This window comes from Copadichromis virginalis, linkage group LG20, assembly GCF_057382275.1.
Source record: "Copadichromis virginalis isolate Kocher_CV1m ecotype Utaka linkage group LG20, C_Virginalis_male_GT1.1, whole genome shotgun sequence".
NCBI classification, from domain to species: Eukaryota; Metazoa; Chordata; class Actinopteri; order Cichliformes; family Cichlidae; genus Copadichromis; species Copadichromis virginalis.
The window spans coordinates 26656125-26668977 of NC_140637.1; the positions used below are offsets into that span (position 1 = coordinate 26656125).

At 42.8% G+C, this 12853-nt stretch overlaps 1 protein-coding gene across 1 annotated transcript in view; it reads right to left on the reverse strand.

The window, feature by feature from the left end:
• Positions 1–10627, reverse strand: part of lrrc38a (leucine rich repeat containing 38a) — a 37767-nt gene extending 27140 nt beyond the window's left edge. Inside the window, exon 1 of the mRNA XM_085444148.1 lies at positions 10000–10627. Coding sequence (XP_085300274.1) covers positions 10000–10627 — 628 coding nt within the window. The remainder of the gene's footprint in view (positions 1–9999) is intronic.
• Between the last annotated feature and the right edge of the window lie 2226 nt (positions 10628–12853).

Below are 12853 nucleotides of genomic sequence, written 5' to 3' on the forward strand. Positions count from 1 at the left end.
GTCTTCATAGTCATAGTCTTCACAGTTCTTAGTTTCTTCCCAGTTTAGGATCCTGTTTAGTTGTTGCTCCTGTTCTGCTCTCATTTTGTTTTGTTCATGATCTCCAGTCCCAATAAAACGCTCGCTTTTTGTTTAAAGTTAATTTTGTCTCTTCTTCTGTGTCTGACCTGGGTCCTGCAAACACCCTCACACCGTCTGCACCCGCAGATTATGACAGTCATAACCAGTACATAAAATGAAATACAAGCCCCTAGTGATAAAGATAGATAAACAATAGAGTATGCTAAAATTATCTTACTACAAGGCTCATTCACCCATTCATATAAGGGCTTTTTCAATGCCATAAGCACTTTTAAACTAATGTTCACACACTCTGACACCCGATGGAAAACCTGGATGAAGGAGCCAGGCTGGAGACCACAGCAATCTCCAATATCAATCAATATTACAAACCACAATCAGTCTTAGGGCCTAAGTCTTAGTCTTACCGGGAGCTGACATGATCCAGGTATTCTGCGTGACAAACCTAACAGCACTCCATGACTCCTGGTAGCACCGAAATGTGAGATGCTAACAGCTAAACATCTATACTAATCCTGATCATGAAGGAACCCTATAGTGGTACTTATATTTTGATTTTCTACTCAGCTATATTGTTTATTATATGCTTTGATTTTGTTGTTGGTTTTATGTTCATAGGTGGGAGAAGTGTTTCGTCACTCATCCAAGTGGCTTCAGTTTTCTGTCTCCAGACTGAAGAAGTCACTTCGATGAGTGACAAAATGTTTCTCCCACTGAAAACACTACGTCCAGATGAACAGAATCAACCTAATGTAGTCTATACTGAGTTGTGCGCTCAAACGAAAAAATATGTAACATATTGCATTACTTTTTAAAAAAGAAATGAGTAATGTGTAATACAGTGGTCCCTTGCGGTTCACCTTTCACACCCTCGCTGTTTTGCTTGTTTTTTTTCTGCAATTGTTTTTTAAAATTGTGTTCTGCATCCTGATTGGCTGTAGACCATTGTCAATCAATCTCCTCTGTGTCTCCTGTACAGTACAGAATGCGTTCAGCTTGTCAAATTTACATAAATCTTCGATCGCTAGCAGTGTGACTCTGAAGTGCTGCACTGTATGTTTGTAAGTTTTCTCCTCAACAAACACAACAATGTCAACGAAACGTTTTGCACCATCAAAGGCTCCTGCGGTAGCACCCAAAAGGCAGAGGAAGATGCTAACCATCGCACAAAAACTTGGAATTCTGGACATGCTAAAGGAAGGTGGAAGTTACCATATTTTTTGGACAATAAGGTGCACGGGATTATAAGACGCATGAGGTGTAACAAAACAGTCAGATAAGTCAAACTTTACTCAACTCATTCTTATTGCTTCCTCCACTTCCCTATCATTGATTCATTAATGTTGAATGAATTCGCTCGCAGCTGCTTTATTCCCATGTTCTGGACCTGAAAACAGGGTTTGATCTTTGGTTTCATTCTATAATACTGGACTTATTTTTCTACGAAGGTTTGAACTTTGAGAGTGTTTGAACAAGAGAGAAATGTGTGAAAATGTTAATGCCTGTCTGAGGAAAGTGTATAAAGTCTGTAGTGAGGGGTTTTACAGCCTTAAACATCTATAATAACTGTAAAAAATAAAGTTGGCAACTTTGCAGATTTCACCTATCGCGTGTTATTTTTAGAACGTAACTCCCGCAATAAACGAAAAATTATGTTATGTCTATTTTAATAATAAATCATTTTGATGAATAAACCTTTCTATGTTTAAACATGTGCCATGGTGTGTTCTTTTTGCTTGTGACTTCTTGATGTTTTTTATTAATAAAAAACAAACACTATATATATCTATATCTATATAACAATATATAATACGATCTTATAAAAGGTTGTGAGTATGCTTGTGCTGTGAGGTATGTTTATATATAATATACTATAACTTCTATAATTATAACTATATACATATAGTATATTTCTTATGTACATTTTAGACCTGGGAGACTGTTTCCAGGTAGGAATAGGCAAGCGTCCTTGGGGATCAGGATTGTCTGCCCTTCAGGTAGCCATTCTAGGCGTCCTTTATTGAATTGCAGCTGGTTCAGTTGTGTTGCCAGACTCTCGTGGAGTGCAGTCAGCACCTTCAGCCAGTAGGCATGAATCATGCCAGGGTCTGGTGCTGTCCAACTGTTCATACTGGAGACCCTTTCTTGGATGTCTGCCACTGTGATGGTTATTGGATCCTGTTCAGGGAGGTTGCTGTGGTCTGCTCTTAGATCCACAAGCCACTGAGCATTGTTGTTATGAGTTGCATCCTTCTCCCACATGTTCTTCCAGTATTGCTCCGTCTCCAGCCTCGGTGGGGCTGTTCTCATATTGTTCCCCTGCCACTCAGAGTACAACTTGAATGGTTCCGTGGAATACAGCTGGTTTATGGGATTGCCTATAGTGCTGCATTCACATCTTCTAGTAGACCTTCAGGGGGTACTTCACATATTCTTGGTAACCGGCTACAGAGTGTCCAGATTTTCATCTTTGCCATGATTCTGTCTTTCAGGTCAGTTCCTTTCACACTTAACGCTCCTTCTTCCATCATACTTTGGGCTTGGTACCCAATCTTGAGTGGGGGTGACGATGTCTCCCTCCTGACCTGTCGTCCTGGCTCGTCTTTGCCGTAGCTGGACCCGATTCGTCATGGGCCCAGCTCAAACGGTCCAGATCTGATACGGATCTGTTCATGTACCAGCTCATCTACCTTGGATCTGTTTTTGATCCGTTCATCGTGACATATTGCTGTTGTTGTTGTCAGCTGTCCGCAGCCCGAGTGTCCAAAAAAATGCACTTTCCCTCTGATACAGTTTGATTAAAATCAACCCTTAATCATAAATATAAATATAAAAATAGGTAGAAAAAAACTGAATCCTGAATAAATATTATATTATTCAATAATTTGCTACAAATAGATCAGTGTGTTTGGGATCTTAGTAGATACATCTGTAGATCTGTACAGTGATATTATTGACTGCTCTGAAATCTCTGGAAGTTTAATGTTCAGCCCATGGACTCAGTTCAATGGTCTCAAGGTTCAAGGTTCTTTATTTGTCACATGCATAGTTATACAAGTATAACACACAGTGAAATGTAGCCTGACACGCTCCTCGACATGGGGGGGGCTGTAGAGGAAGAACATTATATATATATATATATATATATACATATATATATATATATATATATATATATATATATATATATATATATATATATATATATATATATATATACATTGGGTGAACGTGCAGTAGTAGCAGCAAGCAGGTGAATTCTGTACATTAATATGAATAGACATCTGACTATTTTACAGGATAGACAATATAAACATGTTTAAAATTAAAGGAATTTGAAATGTACATTGTACCTTGGTTTAGTGTCTGGAAGAGTCCTGTCTCAGTCAATTATAGATGATGTGAGAGGGCGGGTGTGTGTGTTTAGGGCACGGATGGCTTGGGGATAGAAGCTCCTCTTGAGTCTCTCTGTCCTTGCCCGGAAGATGCGGAACCTTCTACCAGATTGCAGAAGTTGGAACAGTTTGTTGCCAGGATGGGACGGGTCCTTCAGTATCTGCGCTGCTCTAGTCCGGCATCTCCTGGTGTAGGTGTCCTGAAGCGGGGGGAGAGCAATCCTGCAGCAGCGTTCTGCTGTACGGATCACTCTCTGGAGAGCTTTTTGGTCCTAACACAGCTGTTCCCAAACCACGATGTCATGTTCTGTGTGAGGATGCTCTCCACAGCGCCTGTATAGAAAATCCTGAGGATCTTTGGAGAGACCCTGAACTTCCTCAGTTGTCGTAGGTGATACAGGCGCTGCCTAGCCTTTTTGGTCTGGACCTGAATGTGGGCAGCCCATGTCAGGTCTGAGGAGATGTGAACACCAAGATACTTGAAGGACTGCACCCTCTCCACTGGCGCTCCATTGATGATAATGGGCTTGTAGTCTCTGTGCTGACCCCTTCTGAAGTCCACCACCAGCTCCTTGGTCTTGCTGACGTTCAGCTGGAGGTGGTTGTCCTGGCACCATGATGCCAGATTCTTCACTTCATCCATGTAGGCCGCCTCATCGTTGTTGGAGATGGCACCCAACACCACTGTGTCGTCAGCAAACTTCACAATGGTATTGGAGCCATGGGTGGCCACACAGTCTGAAGTGTAGAGGGAGTAGAGCAGTGGCGAGAGGACACATCCCTGAGGTGCTCCTGTGTTGATGGTGATGCTGTTGGAGAAGCACCTGCCCACCCTCACCACCTGAGTTCTGCCAGTGAGGAAGTCCAACACCCATGCACACAGACGGCTGTTAAGTCCCAGATCCCTGAGCTTTGTGAACAGTCTGCAGGGCACTATTGTGTTAAACGCTGAACTGTAATCAACAAACAGCATTCGCACATAGTTACCCTGTTTCTTGTCCACGTGGCTGAGAGTGGTGTGTAGGACGTGGGCGATGGCATCCTCTGTGGATCTGTTGGATCTGTAGGCGAACTGCAGTGGATCTGTAGTGTCTGGGATGGAGGAGGAGATGATGTTCTTTAGCAGCCTCTCAAACACCTTCATTACTACCGAGGTCAGTGCAACTGGCCGGTAATCGTTCAGGGATGAGGGTTTGCTGTTCTTGGGCACAGGGATGATGGTGGATCTTTTGAAGCATGTGGGGACCACAGACTTCACCAGGGACTCGTTGAAGATGTAAGTGAACACACCTGGTCAGCACAGCAGCGCAGCAGACGGCCGGTGACGCCGTCTGGCCCCGCCGCTTTCCTTGTGGTCACTCTCCTCAAAGCCGCTCGGACGTCATGCTCCGCGATGCTGGTCACCGGTCTCTCGCTGATGACGTCACTGTCCTCGGTAGTCAGGCGGTAGATAGCATTAGCCGCCTGGCTAACCTCGAAACGGGCGTAGAACTGATTAAGCTCATTGGTGAATACAAAGTCGGCGTTGATCTGCGCAGTGTCCCTGGCTTTGTAGTCCGTAATGGTGCGTAGTCCGTGCCACATACTCCGTGTGTCCCCCTGGTGGAAGCGGGACTCCACATGTTCCCGGTACCGGCGTTTGGCATCTCTCACCGCACGCCGCACGCCGTATGAGGCCGCTTTGTAGGCGCTCATATCGCCAGTGGCGAGACCCGCGTTGTAGGAGGCGGTCCTGGCGTTTACTGCAGTGCGGATCGATCTGTCCATCCACGGTTTCTGGTTTGGGAATGTGGTGACTCTCGCAGTGGGGATAATCTCCTCCGCTAGCATATTGACGAAGCATACAGCTACTTCCGTAAACTCGTTGATGTCGACTGCGCATGCTCTGAACATGTCCCAGTCGACGTCGTTGAGTGCGTCCTGTAGCGTAGCTTCTGATTGGGCAGTCCACCATTTTACCTCCCTCGTGGTCACATCTTCCCTCCGTATGCTTTGTTTATACTGGGGAATGAGGAAGATGGCGTTGTGGTCAGACTTCCCAAAAGCCGGGTGTGAGACAGCTTTGTAGCCCTGCTTGTATGGCGTGTAGCAGTAATCCAAAATTCGATCCCCTCTCGTTGGACACGAGACATGCTGGTAAAAGTTTGGCATGACTTGTCTGAGGTTCGCTTTGTTAAAGTCTCCTGCTACAATGAGGGCTGCGCCCGGGTCCTTGTTTTGAAGTGAGCTCAGCACATCATGTAATTCGGACAAAGCCATACCTGTGTCCGCTTGGGGTGGGATGTAGACCGCCGTGGCGATGACCGAGGTGAACTCACGGGGCAGATAGAAAGGGCGGCACTTAATGCTCAGGAACTCCAGATGTGGCGAGCAGCCGCTGGAGAGAGTAGAAATGCTCCTGGCATCACACCACTTTCTGTTTACCATGAAACACACTTCTCCACCTTTGGTTTTGTTCGACTCTGCCGTTCTGTCCGCGCGGAGCACAAAGAATGAATCCGACGGAGTTACGGCCTGATCCGGCACGGTGGGGGCCAGCCATGTCTCCGTGAAGCACAGAATGTTGCAGTCCCTCATGTCACGTTGGAAGGTGACCCTTGCTCTTAGGTCATTGAGCTTGTTCTCCATGGATTGTAAATTGGCCAGTAGGATACTGGGCAGTGGTGCGCGATGCACCTGCTGTCTCAATCTGTTCCTAATACCAGCGCGTTTCCCCCGGCGCTTCTTTGTTCTGCGCCTCGGATGAGCGGCCCGTCCTTTGTTGTTCTCCGCGCCGCGTAGAATCTCTGGCGGCCAGGAAGGGTCGGGTTTAAAAGTGTCCAAGATTAGATGTGCAACCTTGGCACCGATGTTTACAAGTGATCCGCTGTCGTAAACTATAAGACTAGAGGATTTTGGGATGTAAACCAGAGCAAAAAATAGGTAAAAAACAAGAAAAGTAGATAGTCAGAGCGGAGCGGTCAGGAAGGCGTTTGGACGTGGCCGCGCCATCAAATCAATCAAATAAATTAGCATGACTTCTTTTTTTAATGTCATCAGTTCAGATGTCAGTTTGATCACAGCATTGCTCTGTGGTGTCAAATTCATGTTCAAACATTATCACTTACAGAGTAAGTAAGTAATGTCTTGCATCAGGTAGATGCATCTACCTGACGTTTTCTTCCGCTTCTAATTGATCTTCCTCCAACATCTTCAAAGCAAAGATGGCAGCCAGGGAGGAAATCTATACTGGACAGCAGACAGAGAGAGAAAAAACTTCCTCTTAATATCATATAATCACACATATCATTTCATATATTGTTTGTTTTGTCAGACATGTAAGATTCATAGCAAAATTGTCTGATTGAATGTTCACTGATATCTGGCTGATTTCTTGTTACATTTTAAAACACCTTCTGCTGTTTTAGAGTTCTCCTGGATAAAAAAAAGAAATCTGGCACTTCTCACCTAGCCTCCAATCAAAAGAAAACTGTAATTTAAAAATAGCTGTACCCAGATTTTTTTTTGGTGGGGATTTAATTAACTCCCACAACAGGAAAATACACATGTGAGGTAACTCAGATTCATTGCTCTAACCGTAAGAAGATTATTATAGATTTTCATCATCCTTTTTCCTTCTGACTCTGCATGTGCACATGACTTTAACACAGAGTGTTAACACTTCATAGTTAGCTCATAATTTATATTTTACCAATGCAAAAACAGACTCAGTGCTAAAAGCAAAGACCCCCCCCCCCCCCCCCACTCCGAATAACTGAGACTGGTGCTGTTGTAGTGGATTCCAGTGATTCCAGATGTTCACAAAACATTAAAAAAACACACGTGACTGATGCAAAGTTTAAACTGTATTTACCTTATTTTCCCGAGGCAGTGTGCAAAGATGAAACAGGCCCTGAATAAGATCAACACAGATCAGCACAGATGTATAATATCATTAATAAATATATTATTCTGTATTATTCTTAGTCTGAAAGAAAGTGGTGACATTTATATGGTCTAGGGCTTATTTTCAGATCAAGATCAAGATCGTCCCTGATTAGTTAACTGTTTTTAATATTATTTAACAGGAGATATGTGTAGGGACCGAGAGGGGGATTCGATAAAAAGAAACCAAAAACTGGATCATGCATGAACTCAAGTTGAGGTAAATATGAGTTGGTGAATTAAAGACAAAATAAATAAATAATGCAGTGTCATGATCATAACTCCATCAAATTGGTCTTGAAAGATAAGAACATATCTCACAGTGTGATGAAACATTCAGAGGATGACGCTGCTGTTACAGATTTCTTATTGTTGCCCTTTAATGTGCTGATAAATCAGAGAGGAAAAGGGGCCAATTCAGAATTTTCTGGAGTATTTTGACCTTTTCTTAAGAATGGTAGAAGCTGCCTGTAAATGCATGGCTATGTTTGAAAAGGAACTGTTAACAGCTCAATCAGGATAATTTTATGGCCAACAAATTATCAACTGTCGCCCAAAATGGTGGCTCAAACTCTGAGATAACAATTCAACTTATGATACTCACTTTAATGTAATGGATGTGCTCAGATGTGGAGAACAGAAAAGGCAGAGTTAGCTTAACTTTACCGGCAGTTTCTACTGGAATTGGGGGGGAAATTCCTTCACGTGTTCAGCCCTGGAGTAACAGCTAGCGGGACAGATAACTTTATCACCGCAACTGCCACACCAAAATAAACCACTCAGGGGCTTTTTAAACGTTTAACCTCTTAATATATGTTCACTGAAATGGTAACTTCATGAATGAAGTATATTTGACACAAAAGTGTACAGTACTTACCTCTTTAGAGAAGTGCTGCTGCCCAATCCACTGCTTAAGGAAAAAAGAAAAAAGAGAATAGCAGGCACGCAGGTGTACCCTCTCCGTAGGTGGACTGGATCCTGTCCAGATGCCAGAAAGTGGGGCGGATCTGCTGACCTGAGGGCAGATCCATCCCAGAATATGATGCTATCTGGGTTTATTTTCTTGCTTTATTCTTTTTCTTGTGCTTATGAGTTCTATCTTCTAGTGCTTTTTATAGACTCCTTATTGTTTTTTGTGTTTCATGCCCTCAGTTCTCAGTTACAGATAACCTTGGGTTCCTTTTGTTTTTGATGTTTGTTAAGTCCTACGTTTGTTAAGTTACTTCCTGTTTTATTTTGGTGGTTGTTTGTCGCTTCTGCTTTGATAGTTTTTGTTCATCTATCTTGTTTTCTTTGCTTCACTGCAGCTGTTTCTTCGCCCAATTTTTCCTAATGCCTCTAATCAATTTATTCTCTTTATTGTGACAGCTGTTATCCTTCCACTGAGTTCCTGTTATCATCTCCAGCTTGTCTTCCATTTATATTTATATACTTCACTTTATCCTGCCTTTCTGTGGACTTCTATTACACCTGAAAAAACCCTTTCAATAAGTACCGTGCCTCAGTGTCTGCACTTGGGTTTTCATTCCACAACACATGATATCTGTGCTGATATGCGTGTTTAATTTTGTCCTCATTTGGCAATCAGTCATCATTTGGCCAAATGTTTTTACTTTGGTCTCATCTGTCCAAGATAGATTTAGTGTTTTAGAAGTCTTGTGGTTTATTCAGGTGCAACTCCTGTGATGAATGTGATATTGTGTTAACACCAGACCAACAAAATCCCAAAACTTCAGCTTTTCATAGAGGGGCATAGAATCTGGCTGCTTCTAATGTTTTAATTCTGATGTAAGTAGCAAGTGTGTGTTTTATTTTCACATGATGGTATGTTAATGTGAAAGTACTGGACTAGTGTGATGCATCAAGAGAAGAAAGACATGATGACCTCACATGTAAACTCATGTTTTAGGTTCTTTCCCTTTACACACTAGTAAAACCTAGTGATTTTCTAGCCTAGTGCATCAAAAGAAGCAAGAAGTGCACAGACAGTAGTTCAGGGCAGAGGTTTCAAGGGTCAAGATAAGAGGAGACAGGACCTCCGCCACTTGTTTCTAGCAAATTAAGAGGGGCACCCTGCTGGGGACACAGGGCAAATTTGGAATACAAAGAATGTCAAATCACTAAAGCAAAAAGCTAGCACTTTTCTAAGTTAAATTCAAAAGAAAAGAAATAAGGGAACAAAGCAACAATTAAAAATAGATCTTGGCAAGTTGTGTATATTACAGCTGAAGTTACAGTTGTGATAATAATGTCAACGTAGCAAGAGAAAATAAAGACAACATTCATTATTATCATCATTATCAATTACTGAAAAATCTAAAAAAAAAAGAGTGTGACAGGGAGGAAGAAAAGATAAAACAGAAAACTCACTCATATTTCAGATGTTAGAACAACAACAGTAACAGTTGTGTTTTTGTTACGCTTTCTGCTGCCACGTAGGAATAGCTGACTCATATTGATTACTGTACTGGATATCAGTAGGTGCTTGAGGAAGTAGGAATTGGTAGTATGTATGTGTGTGTCTTATAATCATTAAAATATAATTCATGGAAATAATTACATTTCTCAGATGCTCATTCACACTTAGCTAACATCTTACCTGTTGGGAGCTTATGCTGATTATTTGTCAGCCATACAAACAATTTGGCAAAGTGGCAGTTGCAAAGCCAGGGGTTGCCCTCCAAACGCACCATGTTAAGGGAGGGCAAAAGTTCCAGGACCCTGACATCCAGCCCTGTGAGACCATTCCTCTCCAGCTCCAATTCCCTCAAAGACGTCAACCCTGTAAAAACATCTCTGCTTACCATAGTTAGATAGGGATTGTCCCCTAGTCGTAGTTTAATCAGACTCCTTGATTCCCCAAATGTTCCTGAGGGGATTTCAGTCAGGTTATTGTTTCCCAAGTCCAAGAAGACTAATCTTGAAGAAGTGCTCAAGGTCCCTGGCTCCAGCTGGGAAAGGGAGTTATTCCTTAGGTCCAAATACACCAGATCTGTGTAAAGGACCAGGAAGTCAGAAGGGATCCATGGAATCCAGTTGTTGGATAGTAGGAGACGGCGAACGTCCAGAGGAATGGAATCTGGTACTCCAGTTAGACCTTGGCCAGAGCAGTTCACAGTGTGGTGGTCTGGACACAAACAGCTGGTTGGACAATTCTGGCCTTGTTTAAGCAAGGTGGAAAACAACAAGGCAAGGAAAGGCTTCAACCAGTTAATACATAGTAACATTGTCAAGGGGGTCTCAGCATTAATCATGAAACAGAGGGGTCAAAGGGTAGGTTAAAATGCAGGTCAGACAGACAAATGGATAAACAGGTTACGAGCACAGAGGAGGAAGGGGAAGAAAAGGTTAAACACTGTTGGTTAAGCTAGCATCCGTTCGTGCTTTGCAGTGTGAATTGAGAAAAAAAAAGTCGAAAAGCCATGGAGTAGAAAAGGTATGCTGTATTCCAAGAGACCATGTAGTAAGCAGGCAGGATCAAGCAGGAGGCTGCTGGCTTTGAGGGAAGAGAGGGGAGGAGCAAAAGAGAGAGCATGCAAGAGAATCGGGAGGAGGGGGGATGTGAAAAGGGAACAGATTAACACAGTGGTAAATGGAAGCTAGCAAACCAGAAGCGATCAGGGTGGGGCTTGTAGGGGTGACATCTGACAGGGATCGTTTTGTGTGTATAAATCTGTGTATATTTAGACTACTGAGGACAGGCCTATATGCTTTCTCAATGCTTTTCAGGTAAAACAGCTGTCCGTGTCATCATTTGGGTCATTTGAAAAGAATACTAGTGTGAATTCCCACTGAAAACCAACAAAAATCCTTTTTTCCAGACTGGCAGGCTCCAAGTGAAGATGGCATCATGAGCTGTGACTCATGTCTGAGGCTTTAGCATATGTTCAGCCAACATCAACATCCCACATACTCATATGTACCGAAATCAGGACATTTCAGCATCCCCTCTTTGGGAATCACAGTCAAACCATCCCCCGTGTTCTTTTGCTTTATGTGTAAATACTCAGCATTATGGTAGGGATTTTTGATTTAAAAAGTAAAAGAAACCTGCCAGTGGGTGTTCCTTAACAGTTATTGCATCAGTTTTTTGCATCAGTTTCTATGTAATAAAATTAAGAAATAGACTAATACAAACACAAAATTACGTAACAAAATAAATATTTAATTATACATTATAATAAAAATAAATTATAATTATAAATTATAATTATTATGAAATACCATGCTTAACATAGAGGGACGGGAAATGCCATATTCTTCAATGACCACGTATTCTCAGTCCAACAGAGGGCTCTTTTCATTTACAGAAGGCAGAGAGGATGCCAATTCATTTGAACTAACATGCACTAAACAAGCTTATTCTGAAATGGCACTCCACCAGTTTCTAAGTGGTTTCAGTTTGCTGATGGTAACTCACAGAAGTAGTTAAAAAAAACATTATGTTAACCAGGGTTTCTCATTCAGTCATTTCTTACTGTGTTACCATGGTAAATGCTGGTTTCTGTGACCAGTGTTTTGTTATTCTTTCTGGTTCCCCAGTCAGTCATGTCTCCATGTTTTTCCTTTTTGTCTGTGTCAGGTTTGTATGGCACTATCCAAAAGCTCAATGAAATTATATGATCTATCTATCTACCTACCTATCTAGGTAGCTAGCTTTTCCAGTCCCGGGTTGCTGCTCGTGCGGTCGACCGGCCATTCAGCTGAGCAGTTTTGCGTTCTTTTTCTAACTTTAATGCTCTTTTCGTTGTTGTATTTCACCGTCTGTTCTGTATATTTGGATTCTCTTCCTTTTCCTCATTTTTGTGATTTCTTGGACTTGTTTTCGACACTCGACATGACCCCAAGGCTCACCTACACCAGGGACTCCCTCATCCGCCAGCTGCAGCCTGGCCTCCAGCTTTTCCGCTCCGCTTCCACGGACTACTTTCCCAAAGAAATACTCCGTGGACACGGAAATCAAAAAACTCACAATAACAAGGTAACCGGGAGGGGATTAAAGAAGAGTGGGGTGAGAGCCAGACTAAAGATGGAGACACACAAACAACGAGTGCTTCCGTCCATTATCCTTGCTAATGTACGGTCTCTCCGCTCCAAGCTGGACGAGCTGCAAGCCTGCGTCAACCACCTGCATGAGTACAGAACTGCCTCCGTTCTGGCATTCACGGAATCGTGGTTAAACAACAGCGACGATGACAGCATGCTGCACATTGATGGCTTTTCACCACCTCTTCATATGGACAGAGACCGCAAATGCACTGGGAAGCAACATGGCGCCGGCGTGTATCTGTATGTAAACAACAGCTGGTGTTCTACAGTCACTGTGAGGGAGAAGCTGTACACTACAAACATCGACCTTCTGGCTGTTTCCCTGCACCCCTACTATCTCCCCAGAGAATTCCCACAGCTTTTCATCATCTTGGTGTACAACCCACCCCAGAGCTGATGCAGCT